General features: G+C 53.4%; 1 protein-coding gene across 3 annotated transcripts; it reads right to left on the reverse strand.

Annotated features, from left to right (window-relative positions):
• Nucleotides 1-38: 38 nt before the first annotated feature.
• NELFCD (negative elongation factor complex member C/D) lies at nucleotides 39-12,486 on the reverse strand. Of its 3 annotated transcripts, none has more exons than XR_007150712.1 (15): nucleotides 12,348-12,486; nucleotides 8,532-8,647; nucleotides 8,177-8,286; nucleotides 7,224-7,333; nucleotides 6,023-6,130; nucleotides 5,264-5,416; nucleotides 4,918-5,048; nucleotides 4,099-4,264; nucleotides 3,729-3,863; nucleotides 3,153-3,292; nucleotides 2,347-2,461; nucleotides 1,248-1,343; nucleotides 1,117-1,168; nucleotides 547-676; nucleotides 39-453 (listed from the first exon to the last, which is right to left on the reverse strand). XR_007150712.1 is itself a non-coding variant. In XM_047851461.1 (15 exons), the coding sequence occupies exons 1-15, from the start codon at nucleotides 12,465-12,467 to the stop codon at nucleotides 419-421; spliced, it is 1,806 nt and encodes a 601-aa protein (XP_047707417.1). In that variant the 5' UTR covers nucleotides 12,468-12,486; the 3' UTR covers nucleotides 39-418. The 3 variants fall into 3 exon arrangements, 2 of the variants coding, with proteins under 2 accessions (XP_047707417.1, XP_047707418.1); XM_047851461.1 differs by having other exon boundaries at nucleotides 1,028-1,168; XM_047851462.1 differs by having other exon boundaries at nucleotides 1,028-1,168; nucleotides 8,532-8,644; nucleotides 12,348-12,455.
• Nucleotides 12,487-14,088: the final 1,602 nt, after the last annotated feature.

A 14,088-nucleotide genomic window follows, 5' to 3' on the forward strand; every position in this document is an offset into this window, starting at 1 on the left:
AGCGTGCCTTATTTACACACGAGAACACCACCAGGATCTACACCTGCCGATCCAGCAGAAAGACTTTTTAATTTGTTCTTGGAAAATTAACATGACAAAATGTCAACCAATCGGGTTCTTGGGAGAAAAGTCACCTCGGAAGGTAGTTCATCTCCGAGTCTCTGGTCCCGAGCTCGCCGCGACCCGCGGGAGGGACTCTGTTCCTTCGCCAGGGGGAGAACACGGGCAGCAGGGTCTGGGGGCAGCGCGAGCCCCTAGGAGAGGGGGCCGCCCGTAGCAGCGGCTCCACAGTCCCCACCTCCTCCCCCAGGGCCCGGTCCCAAGATGCGGACGGGGCCTCTTCGGCAACGGCTCCTGGGAGGGCTTTCCCACAACTGGTCTCGGAACGTTCTGTGTCAGCTCCGGAGGGTGCACCGAATTAGTTCACCAGGATGAAGTTAGACTTGCAGTGAGCTTTAACACAGAAGGAAAACAGGCACGGGGTTAGAAACAGGAGGTGAACGGTGACAAGGTCGCGGCGGAGGGACACGTACGTCCCAACCCTACCTATAAATTCCGTCACGGGGTCATGTTCGCCCTCTGTTTTAATGGTGCCTGCGATGCTGTCGTTTTCCAAGATGGGGAGGAAGAGCTGCACGAAGTCAGAGGTGTACGGGGGAGCGATAACGTCCAGCACCTAGGACGAGAGAGCACCAGGTCGTTCCCCACACAGCCCACGAGCGGCGTCCCACCATCATCCGATGAAATGGCAGACAGTTTGGGGACAGTCACCCTCCCCTCCCCGCTCTTTGCTCCCCGGTGACAATACGAGCCTCCAACGTTAAGACCCCATGTGGTTCTACGGGCAAAACACAGAATATGGCTCCTGAAGGTGGGATGTGCTTGGTAAATGGTATGTAACCATTGTCACCACGATTAGCAGAGAGCACAGTTCTCAGAGCTGGGCACAAAATAAACTAATTAAGCCAAAAGGCTCCGCTAGCGTTAACAGTAGAAACGTGAAACAAACAAACGGTGTATTGCTGACCTCAGTTACAAAATAGCGAATGAGTGAAATGTCAGTGTCCAGCTTCTCCAGACACTTTCGGATGTAACTGACAACAGGAAGTACGTAACCTCGACTCAGCAGGTGAACCATCCTGTCCAACAGGGTCTTCTTCAACTCAAGCTACAAGGGCGGGGGCAGACAAATCCGTCACAACGGGTCCTCTCCCCAGCCTCCAGAAGCCCATGGGCCGCCTGCTCACCTGCTCCATCACGTCCAGCTGGGAGTGCTCCGTCTCAAAAAGCTTAACAAGCAGCTGCAGGACCTGGGGGTGCAGGAGCTGGTGGCAGGTGCTGATCTACAAACACGCCAAAGGGGGCCTCGCTGAGCACCGCGGCCGGGCCCCCGGGCTCACCATCGGTGCCCGGAACCGCCATCACCGTCGCGGCCGGCAGACGGCGGGCGGCTAATGACGGCAGCCCTCGCCCAAAGCCGGTCAGCTTTCGTGCCTTTGCTCGTCCTTTCGGAACACTTGCTAAAAACTGAGAAATCTATGGAGCCAATGAAACAAGTTCCTTCTTTAAATTTTCTTTTTATTTGGGACCCTCGGGAAGCTCAGTGGTTAAGCGTCCAACTCTTGATTTCAGTTCAGGACACGATTTCATGGTTCCCGAGTTCGAGCCCCTCACCGGGCTCTCTGATGGGAACACAGAGCCTGCTTCAGATCCTCTGTCCCCTTAACTCTGTCCCTCCCCAGCTTGTGCTCCCTCTCTCAAAAATAGGGGCGCCTGGGTGGCTCAGTCGGTTGAGCATCCGACGTTGGTTCAGGTCATCTCGTGGCTCACAAGTTTGAGCCCCACATCGGGCTCTGTGCTGACAGCTCGGAGCCTGGAGCCTGCTTCCGATTCTGTGTCTCCCCCTCTGCCCCTCCCTCTCTCTGCCCCTCCCCTGCTCGTGCTGTCTCTCTAACTCAAGAATAAATAAACAACATTAAAAAAATTAAAATAGATCAGGAAACATTACAAAATTTTTTCTGGGGGCAGGGGGAGGAGCAGAGAGGGAGAGAGAAAATCCCAAGCGGGCTGCATGCTGTCAGTGGAGAGAGCCTGGTGGGGGGCTCAATCTCATGAATGGTGAGATCACGACCTGAGCCAAAATCAAGAGTCAGACGCTTAACAGACTGAGCCATCTAGGCACCCCAAAACCAGTTCCTTAAAAGAAAAATCCTCCCTGAGGATAAAAAGTCACTAGCTCTGTACCGAGTAGCCTGTGGATTCAGTGACAGAGGTACTGGCAGGACAGGCACGAGCAGGATAAGGCACGGACACCGAGTGCCGCCCAAGGCCCCGCAGCCCCCGTACCTCGTCCAGCAAGGCCAGGTGTACCGGGGTGTGGTCGGTCTGTAGCTGGAAGTATCGCGGCTCTGACACAGTCCAGTCCACCCACTTGAGCACACCCATGGCCACCACCGGGAACCTACGGGAAAATGGGGCACAATGCTTCCTTTAAATGAAGTTAAAAAAAGAAACACCACCACCCCATCTATCCCAGCAAGTGGCTCTCCCTCTGCTCTGCCAAGGAGATGCTGGTCAGAGAGACGGTCTCAGGAGGCCGGGATCCTCTCAACGTGTGCTACAGGGACCCAAACTCAGTAACTGGCTTATTTTCAACCACTATTGGTTTAAAAGATCGTTAATGCAGAACTCTCAGGGAGCCTGGACTGGGCTGAAGGTTTATTTGGCAAACCCTCTCTCGGTCCCTAGTAGAGACTACCAGGGGAAAGCCTCAAACACCTAAGAGGACCACCCTATCTGTAAGCCTGTCTGATCAACGCAGGCGTCTGTATCCTTGCTGTGATCACGTCACTTCTACACAAGCAACACTTCGTTGGCCTGATTTTTACGGTAAATAGACCCTTCCCTTCAAAGCAGCTTTTGTAATTCTGGTTGGTCTTCCATTTCCTCAGGCTAACTCATGAACAGACTTCCGGCACCTGAGAAGTACTTGTGCTGCTGAAACAATTTAAAGTCCTCTATATACATTTTACAAAAAACTGAAATCAGTGTCTCTGAAGCTTTTGTTAAATACATAAGCTTTTAATAAAAAGAAAATTCAACCAACCTCCTCCAGAAGGATCAAGTTCAGAACTAAGGTTTAATTTGCTCACCTGATGCACTGATAAAGTGTACTGAGCTCGGCCACTAGCTCGGAGGCCCCTTTGTTTTCATTACAGCACAAGTTGTGAACAGTCTCCACGGCTTTTGACGTTGACTTCAGCTCATCTTTGTTGATGCCCACGCGCTTGTTCTGAACACACACACACACACACACACACACACAGAGTTAGTGAGTCCCGGTGGCCTTGCAGTTGGGGTCATCTGCTACAGGCTACCCCTCTCTGCAAACCCCCTTCCCTGTCCCTGGAGTCGAGTCCTTTCGGCTGCCACCCGTCAGAGTCGCCCAGCGTGCAGGAACAAGCCAGTGAGGCTGGGCCTGTGGCAGAGAGGGACCTGCTTATTTCTGTAGTCGCGCTTCAAATTCCAGTGCGAAAGGTATTAACAGATGCTATGCACGTTCTCTTGAGACATTCAGCACTTCGACTATTTCATGCACGAACACTACAAACAGGTTTCTGACACTAGTTGGGCTCATGACTTCTTACAGCCCAAATTCCCAAATAACACCAAAGAGAGGAGGTTACTTGTCCCCCTAAAAGTGCATCGATCCTCAGAACTGATGGTACCTTTTTCCAGGTCTCAACCACGCTGGCAGCATACGCCAAGATGTGGATGTACTTGTGCTTGTGGTCCTGGTTGATCCGGGCCCCTGGTTTAAAGAGCGACTGCATGAACAGGTCCAGGAAGGCCGGCACCCGGATCTGAGGAGACACACACGGCTCGATGAAAAGGAACGCGAGGAGGAGACGTCAGGTCAGTCCATATGCGCTTACGGCAGGAGTGAGGGCACGCCGAGGACGTGACGGGGGAGGATGAGGAAAAGGACAGAAACGAATTTGTATTCAGAGACTTAGGAGAAACACAGGCTTTCCAAAATAACCCTTCTAATCGGGATGGAGGGGGTCCCACCTTATTATTAAAATGAAGGCAACTTACAAGTTCAACAGGAGGCGGGTCCATGCTTGTGAACATCTTGAAGAGGACCGTGATGTCGGCCGGATTCAGGGCTCCTTTGGACAACATGGCCCCAAGAGCCTGACAAGCCCTGGGGTAGGAGGCAGCTGTGCCCAGCGCAAGTGTGATCTGACTGGCATCATGACCTCTGGGTGAGGGAAAGCACAGATCCCACTGTTAGGAAGGTGGCTCCCTGCCCTCTCCTTCCTTCTCTGCCTCTTTCCTTCCTTTTTTTCCACACCTCATTCTTGGAATTGTTTGGGTCCCTTTTTTTTCATATGTCTGTCATTCACTGGTATCTTGACTGACCCACAAAAACAGCATTTAGAGCTAACTGGGAAAGAAGGGTTGGATACAGCTTGCAGACTTTCCAAGAGGAGCCACTCACTTTTCATGTCTTATTAAGACTCCGTTAGGAGAGAATAAAGCCAGCAAGGGCTAATTTTATTCCGTAAGATATGGACCGCAACAGAACAATTAAACTACTGAACAACTATTTCAGGACCGCTATCATTTGCTATTGATGAATCCTAATATATGAAAACACAGGGTCACAGATCCAGTGAACTGCACAATAATCAAGTACCTTATAAAATACTCATCAAAGCCAAACTTCAGAAAGCAAGCTCTCTCCGTGTATCTAAAACTACCCTGACCTTTCTAGCTCTACTAGACAGAAGGGAGTCCATCTGTCTGTCAAGAGGAGGGCCTAGAGTCTCTGCCGGTGGACACAGGGCGAAGGGGGAACTTCGCGGGGAGCACCTAGTCAGGACCAGGACGAGCACAAACACTGTCTCTCACTTCTCCTGGGCGAAGCGCTGCACCTCCTGTGCGATCCTGCGCACGGCGGAGCCTCCTTGCTCTTCCTGGGCCAGCACGGACATCATGGCCTGGGCAAACAGGTACGTGTGCTCCCCATGACACACCATCTTCTGGAACGTTGCAGGGGGAGAGAGTTTGGGGCTCCATAACTGCGGCAGTGACAGATGTCGACAAAAGAGCCAAACCCCCAACCGCTCTGCATGCAAGTTATTATGCTGGAACTGGCCTTCTGACCTGGACATTCTCTCCAGGGAAGAAGCATTTCATGTTTGAAAACGCAGGACCCCGATGCACGGCCGCCTTCTGAGACACACAAAGAACTTACGGCAAACTCAGGGAGGTTTTTTTCAAGGTTTTCCTCTCCTCCGTCCAAAATTGTAGCTAGAGAGGTACGGAGCACTCTAGAGAACACTTCCAGCTGCTGGCAGGCTGTGGACACGCTCGTTATCTCCCCTTGGTACCCTGCGTCCGAAATCAGCTACGATACAAAAACGAGAGGCCAGAGTGTCAACAGGTAGTGACCACACGTTTCACAGGAAGTTGGCTTGTCGTCAGTGTGCGTGGGAAGGTGGGACAAGCAAACACTGGTCTCAGGTCTCAAACGCTTATTCTGATCCCCGCCTCACCACTGACTAGGCTTGTGGCCCCGGCTAACCATCCCATCTCGGTTTCTTCGTGTGTAACATGAAGTGGATGAACGAGGCCTTCTTTTTTTTTTTTTTAAACTAATTTCCGTGTCCAACGTAGGGCTCGAACTCACGACCCCGAGATCGAGAGTCACATGCTCCGACTAAGCCAGCCAAGAGCCCCAAACCAGGCCTTCTTAAAGGGTCCTCTCAGCATACGATGGACTCTAAAAATACGTTCCTGCCAAATCCTAAAACACAGTCCACGTTGATCCAAAAACACATATACATATTCTATGCTTTTCTTTCTCACTGTTCAGATTTACAGAGGCGAAGTGATGGAGACCTTTACCAAAAAGCAAATACGACCTTTCAAAAGAAACAGACCACTTCCCAACTAACATAACTCTCACTCATAAACACCTTCGCCTTTTCTGTGACACTAGTCCCCTGCCTACCTTAACAGTGAAGTTCAGCATCAAGCAGTCTGGATGGGCTTCAGCCAGTTTGTAAAAAAGATCTCTCCACGTGGTATGTGCAATCATTTGTTCAAGCCAAGCTGGGGTCTGCCAACAAACAAACGGATGGCGAGATAAAAGGCCGAGCTTGAGCTTTAGTGAAGACGGTATCGCATAAACAACCACTGGACATTCCAGTTGGGAGAGCCCCCGTGAGCGTCGAGCTCCAGCCCTGTGGTCCTGGCACAGGAAGCAGACCAGAGCTGGCGATGCCACACGGGCAGCTGAGCGGCAGCGCTGGAGCCCTGAAAGCCCACTCACGGCTTCTGGAAGACTCAACCGCACACCAGAGTCACTGAAAGGCGCTTCTTGGAGCCACTCGAGTCTAGGGAAGTACACGTAGTGTGGCCGCAGCACAGGCACAAGTAACGCATATGCCACATCTTGCCCTTGGCAAGAGGAAAAGGCCGTTTGATAGGGCAGAGGTTTTGGCCATCGCCATGTGTGGTGGCCGCGAACACGTGTCTCTCAGCTCCCCTACTGTGTGACTGACAGACCCTCTGAGTCCACCTCCCACGTGTGCCAAGGCCAGCTGCCCGCCGGATACTCCCAGCCACCAATCGAGTACGGCAGGGCTCCCGGCAGGCTGGTTCCCAGGAGACATGGGGCTCCAGTGACAGGGGACTGTGGCCTGAAGACACCCACTGACACTGCTGGAACTTTCTGAAAAGTGCACGGTCGCCTAAGGCTCTTCACCCCCAACCTTCCTTCCTCCCTTCTGCCTTCTGAGCCCAGACCTGCATCGTGGCTCCCCAGCCCCCGCCCATCTTCTCTCACAGGCGTGTTGTTCGTATCTCCTGCACACAGAATCCCGTCCTGGCGTCTGCTTCCTGGAGGACCCGGGCGAGTACCCCACACCACTCCCAGGACCGGTGCTCGAGAGTCGACAGAAGTGAGAGGTGTGAGTCTGCCAGTCCTCCTCTCTAGTTCACCACCTGTGCGCCTCTCAGTGTGCAAGAGCTCACTACCCTGCAGAGAGCATTTTGAGGGCAATTCTGACTCTACACAATTTCTGTCTCACACCTTGATTTTAGGACCCAACTTTTTGCACTACTTACCTAATACGCCACGTTCCACTGCACACGTGGAATGAGCAAAAGATCCAAGAACTGGCATTAGAAAAAGAAGACAGACTCCTCACCTCTCCTTCTTCGGTAAAAATAGAATCTGCTTTGCGGGGGTCAAAATGTTTGATCAATAAACTCTTCAAGTGATTTTCCACAGTTTCCTGAACTTGCACTGGTTCAACACCTGAAAGAAAAGGAAAACAGCCAGATGGAAAATGGCCATCTCTCAATTTGTTACACTACTTTGGAAAAAGTAGACAGGTCAAAAGTCTGTATGTGAACCAAAGATCACAGAATTGCCTCTGACCACTTGGAATTCGGGACCACTCATAAAAATTCAGACTTATTAACCTTGGTCAATGGTAAGACCCAAAAAAGGAGCCCAAGGCAGAACACAGAAGGCCGTCTGCCTTCACGGAAAGGACAGCAGCATCTTGGACGCCTCGGTAAAGACAAGGACAAACTGCCAAAACAGACAGGCAGGAGGACAGAAAGACATACCCGACAGGGTGCAAAGAGAGCAGATGCCAGCCGTGAGAGGTGCACCGTGTTCAGGAGCTGGGGCAGCAGGGAACCCACTGCCTTCCAGCAGCACCTACTCCATGACGTCATCTGCACCCAGCCCAGTGGCCTTACAGTGAGGCTCTACCTTGATCAGATTAGCTAAAAGCCACAATCATACCCAGGTCTAAATTATCCATCATCCACCGCTTGCTATAAGAGACCTCTTAGAAATGACGCAGTGAGGGTATACAGTCTGACCCCATCATTCTACAACATGGTAGGGAAAACAGCTCCATGAGAATCCCATTTGCAGGCTACCCATAAACCTCAAATTAGTGAATCAAAGATAGGAATCAAGCAGATGAACATGGGTAAGAAGTTCAGTTCCCACTTACAGAAGTCTTAAAAACCAGGAAAACAAACAAGGCCTTTCCGGTTTATCAGCATTATAATGATCCAAAGGTCTATTAAAAAAAGGTGGGGGGGGGGGTGACCAGGCAGGACGGGGCCACCCACAAAGCACCTGTCTGAATGAGCCACTCAGCCAGCAGGTTGACGGTCTGGGCCACGGCAGTGTAGTTCTCAGACAGTAGCTGGATAACATTCTCCGGAGACCCTCCTGCCTGAAAATACCTAGAAAAGGTAACAAAAAAAGCTAGGACACTCATAGGAATGTAGGCGGGCATGGGGATCAATGACAAGATAGTCAGGATATTAAGATTTTTAAAGCGGGGGTGGGGTGGGGTGGGGTGGGGTCTAGAAGCTTTCCATTCCCAAATCACATTATTCTGGCTTTTGCAGATCACCCTCTGGGTCCATTACACACTGTCTCTAAGTTCCCCAGCTTCCTCCCCACACACATGACCTTTCTCACACACCTCTTCAGAGTGTTAAAGATGGAGGGCTCCATTATATAATCCCGGGTAGAAAATTTATGTAGGCATTCTTGCTGGACCTCCGCATCGTCTTCTCCTTCTCCATAATCATCCTCCTGCTGGTGATGAAAAGAGCCAGGCTACTTTTTCATCAACGCAAGTATCCTGCAATCTCACCTTAAATCTGCAGAACCCTGTCCATTTCAAAAGCGTTCCACATACGTTACTTCATTTGACTTCTGTGATCATCTCAGGAAGTGGGCTGGACAAGTAACGAGTGGCTAAGAAAATGGAATCCAGAACCACACCAAGGGGGTCTGTATCGCAACTACATGCTGGCACGCGTGTGTACGGTGGTCATGCAAGGTACTTAAGCTCTCGGGGTATCCGCTTCCTCCTCTATTAAAGATCATACCAGTGGCTGCTCCCATTGGACTTTTGGAAGGATTCTGTAATCCAATTTCTGGACGAACCAAGCCTAGCACCTGACGTTCAGTGAGAGTTCAACAGATGTCAGTTATTATTGTTTCCACTATTATTATTTCACATGTGCCATTTAATGCTTTCCAACAAAGACTGATAGAGTGATTCTCGAAGGCACAAGCCATCAATACGCTGTTAGGAAGCAGAGATCACAGACTTGCCTCCAATCAGCAGGACTGGCTGGATACTAGGCCCTGTTCTGTGTGGAAACCACCTTAGGCAAGTCACTGAATCTAAGAACAAAGCAGGATGATGTGTGACATCAAGGTCCATCCGGTGTCAACACGGTCATCCCAACTACTAGGCAGATGCTTTTTAGATGCTTACTCTGTACTGAGCACCGTACTTGCCTCTAGAAATCCCCGGAAATAGAAGACAGGATCTAGCTTTTTCTGCCAAAGGACTTTACAAAAGAGGAGAGACCAACCTTCCATGCAAGTGACTAACATGATGGTGTAAGAGCTGGACCAGGGATCAGCAAACCGCGGCTCAGGGCCAAATCCAGCCCTTCTGTTTCTCTGAGTAGAGTTTTGTTGGAACACAGCCACACCCATTTGAGAATTTTTTGGAATTTTACATATTGTCTATGGCTGCTTTCTCCCCGTCATGGCAGAGTTAAGTGGTCGTGACGGGGACCGGCAAAGCCTAAAATCTTTAGTATGTGGTCCTTTACCAAAAAGTCTGCCCACCCCTGGGCAATTCTGTAAGCAATGCTTTGGGAGCAGATTCCTTCTGCGGGGACTGGGGAGTCTTTCAGACCTGCCTTGTGCGGGGAGCCTGGAGCAAGGCCGTGAAGGAAGGCTGGCCTTCACCCCGAGACTCGTCCTTGTGGGTCTGTTTTCTGGGGCCTCTGTCCTCAGCCCTACTCTCTCCTGCTACCTCTTCTTGGGTGATGCCACCTCCCTGCTCATAAATCTAGAATTTGGCCTGGATCTCTCTCTCTTTCTCTCGAGCTCCAGACTCAAGTGTCAGCAGTTTATTCTCACTGCCCCTCGGATGCCTGCTACTTCTCCAAACTCATTAGGTCCAGAACTGACCTCTGAACAGATCTTTGTCCTACCACCTATGTTTTAGTAAAGGATTCCGTCATCCACCGGGTACCCCAAACTCACAAAGGTGTGAGTCACCCTCACACCCTCTGCTCCCTCACTCCACCGCGCGTCCCGTCGTGAGGACCCGCCCATTCTGCTTCCCACAGGTCTCTCCCGTCGGCCCTTCCTCCCGCCTTTCCCATTCCTTATTTTGTGCGTGCCTGCAGGAGCAGTATGTCCCGGGCGGCTCAGCCTCACGCCTCCCTTTCGGTCACCTTCCACGTTGACGCCACCACGGTCTTCACAGGCCGCACGTCTGATGCTTCTCTCTTGCGTAAAGTTTCCAGTCTCCCTCAGAAAGGCTCTCCAACCTCTAGCGTGACTTTAACCCTTCACTTGCCACCCGGCCGGTCTCGTCTCCTGCCAGCCCCCACCGGCAACCCGAAGCCAGACTGCACTACCGGCATTCAGCAGCTCTGAATCGTCATCACCTGGACTTAACAGCACCGTGGCCTCCGTGCGCGTCTTCCGCCTCTCAGGTCCAGTAACGTGGCGTCAAGCGAGCAGACCTGGCGTCACGAAAACTGACCCGCCCCCACCGTTCAAAATCCAGCTCATGTCGCCCCTTCGGTCACCTTGCTGGACTTCCTCTTCCTCCTCCGAGCAGTCAGTATGTACGTGAAGGGAACATCTGGTCCACCCCTCTCATCACCGAGAGCCTCTGAGGGTCGGTGCACTGAATGGGAGTCACGACGAAAGTTCCCCAAACGCGAGACTCCCCAGCCTCCTGTCGGCGGGGTCTATCTACGCTTGGCTCTGCCGTTCCTAGCGGCACACACTAGGGCACAAGGTGGACTGTCGGGTTATAAAACGAGGGCCCTGGTCTAGACGGCCCCTGGATATGCGTCAGTGGTAAGGTCATGCCTGGAAGGCCCAGAGTGACCAGTGCTGTGACGTTGTGAACGGGACGCTCGGAACACGAAGCCACCACTAAGCTCATTCACGTCCCATTGGTTGTCCAGCGGTGTGATAAAGTGGCGGTGGAGACAAAGGACCTGGGCTGGGTCCCCATTCCTTCGCCAGCTCGCAATCCTGCGAGGGGAGTGAGACAGCGCGAGCGCGGGCCGTCCGCTGAAGCTGCCTCCGAACACACGAACCTTGTGCTGTCACTCCCTGCCCCACACTCTTGAACAAGTCACGTTCAGCAGCCGTCAAAGGCCCTTCAGACCTGGTTCCCTCGCAGACCCCGGGCCGCCGCATCCACCAGACGGCTCACCACCGAGGACTCCTTTCTGCTCCACAAACACAGCACCTGTCCTCGCATCTCCGATCCTCAGCTCCCAAGCCCCCCTTGCACCCCTGCCCCCTCAACCACCTGCGCCCCACTCCGTCCTTCCTTCAAAGCGCTCGGTATTTCCCACACCTGATGTGCACTCTTGCTAAACGGCAAATCCCCAGGCTCCCCTCCAGGCCAACCTGTCTGTCTCCAGCGGAGGGACCTGAGAAGCTGCATGTTAAACAAGCACTTCGGGTGGGTTTTCAGATTAGAATAAACTTGGACTACACTGGCAGGGCTGGGGCTACCAGGTCGGAGTTCCCAACCCTCCTGGGGGGGGGGGGGGGATGGGGGGACAAGGGAAGACCCCTCCTCAGCCTCCATACCAAACCCCTCCAGGTCAACGATGGAAGGATTGACTGGATCAGACCAAAGCACCGAAAAGTACGTTTTACAAACAGTAAAACACGTGTTACGAAAGCCCAAAGTTGCACTTTCCCCCTCATGATGCTGTTTTGGACTTTCTAAGCGACTTAGTTGTTCAAATTTGGCGCTCTGAGCCCGATCCGCCGTCGAGTTCGTGCCTTATCTGCCTGGCGGGCCGGTAGGCCGAGGCCGGCCCCAAGGGAGTGACCACTGGGACCCCGTCGTGACACGACGGGGTGGTCGGCCCCTCCGCGACCCAGACCCCAGCGAGGCGGCCGCGGCGCCGGGGGACCTCACGCCCGGGTCTCCCGCCCCGTCCCCGCCCCCACTCGTTTGCAAGGGAGGAAACGGAGACGCACAGAGGCCGCGTGCTCGCCCCTCGACGGGCAGCGGCGCTCTGGGCGGGCCCCGCTGGCCCGGGGACGAAGGCGGGTGGCGGGCGCTCTGGGGGCGCGGGGAGCGCGCCCCGGGCGGGGAGGGGGCGGGGCGCGCTGTGCTTGAACCACTCGGTGACCGCGGGGCCCGGCGCGGCGGGGGCGGGGCCGGCCCGCCGGCGACGGAGACCAACGGTCCTCGTCGGGGGCGCCCGGCGCCCCCCCTCACCTGGCCACCGTCCGCTTCGTCGCCCCACTCGGCCGCGCTCCCGAAGTAGTCCTCCTCCATGATGGCGCCCGGCGCGGCCCCGGCCATCCTCTCCCGCGAGCGCGCGCGAACACGGCGCATGCGCACGGGCAGAGGCGGGCGAGCGCACGCGCGGTCCCGCGGCTCCGCCCCCCCGCGGCCGCGCGCCTTGGTCCGGGGAAGGGGCGGGGCACAGAGAGCTGCCCTTCAGTCGTGGCTCCAGGCGCCCGGACGCCGGCGGGAGCCGGCGGGAGGCGGGGCCTGAGCGAGGGGGCGGGGCATAAAGGCTGTCCTGGGCTGGTGGCTCTGGGCTCCCGGGGAGGAAAGAGCGCCCCGAAGGGATCCTGGAGCACAGCCTGGGTGGGTCCCAGGGGTTTTAACTCCGGATAGAAGTTAAAGACCAGACTCGCTCTTGTCCTGGGTTCGGGTCCCGGCTCCACTCTTCTTCGCCGTGACTTTCGGTCCTGAGAGCATCAGTTTTCTCACCTGACAACGGGGCACAAGAGCAGGGCTGACCTATTGGGCCTAGTGTCCAGGGCCCACGAAAATGTTCCCATTTCCTTCAAAATCAGAATAACAATGAATATTGTAATAATGAATCCAGCCTGGATTGTATTTGTATAATTGGTATACGAATTCTACCAGTGGATGCAGTGTAATATATAACATTAAATAGTTCTTTATAGAAGAAGGGCCCGAGAAGGCAAAACTGCTCTCAAATGCCCTGGAAACGAGAGTCTACCTCGTGGGGTAGTCGGTAAGGATAACTGAGATGATGCTTTTTAAGCCCACATCATGGTTCCCTGCACGTAGTAGGAGATACCAAAGTGATAGGCTTGTGATCATCATAGAAAGATCTGAGCAGGGACGTCAACACTTTCAGATCTGGGTGCTTGGAGAGAAAGCCCGGGTCGGTGAGAAAGAGCACTAGAGATGTGAGCTCGAGGATATTGATGATAGCGACCATTTCCAGAGTGCTTACCGGGAACTGTGATTTCGTTCATTCCTTCTCTTATTCATTCGACTCCTGTTTATGGAGCGCCCCAATCATCTGGCCCCATGCTACTCCTCCAGCTCACTGGTGAACAAATCAGACCTGGGCTTTGTCCTGGAGGAGCCTACCTTCTACTGAGGGAGCTGAACAGGGAACAAACAAAAGTAATGACAGAAGGTAACAAATGCTGGTGTTCTATGATAATAGGAGGGGCCAACTTTGGACCATCAGACAAGGTTTCTTTGTGAAACTTACATTTGAGCTGAGAGTCATAGGACGAAAGAAGTCAAGCGAGCTTGGACCAAGCAGAGAGCATTTGAGGAGCCAAGGCTTGCCATGTGTCCTGGCAACGCGAAGCCCACTGCCACTGGCACCTGGCGAGCCAGGGAGAAGCCTGGATGAAGTGGGCAGGACAGGGAGGCCAGATGTTGGTGAGGAGTTAGGATGTTAACTGAGGGCTATGTGGGAGGATTTCACGCAATAACATATGCAGGGCACTGATCACGGAGCTTGCACACAATCAGTGTTCAGTAAGGATGAGTTATTACGATGGGGATGAAATATTTGGGGGGTCTTTTGGTTTCCTTGCTTTGCGGAAGTGACAGGACCTTATCTGGGTTTTCAAAGCTGAGTTCCATACCTGAGCCAGGAGGCTTTATGGAGGGGGACATGGAGATGGGAAAGGAATTTAAGAGGCCTCAGTGAGAGTTATCCAGGAGACTGAGAAGG

This window comes from Prionailurus viverrinus, chromosome A3, assembly GCF_022837055.1.
Source record: "Prionailurus viverrinus isolate Anna chromosome A3, UM_Priviv_1.0, whole genome shotgun sequence".
NCBI classification, from domain to species: domain Eukaryota; kingdom Metazoa; phylum Chordata; class Mammalia; order Carnivora; family Felidae; genus Prionailurus; species Prionailurus viverrinus.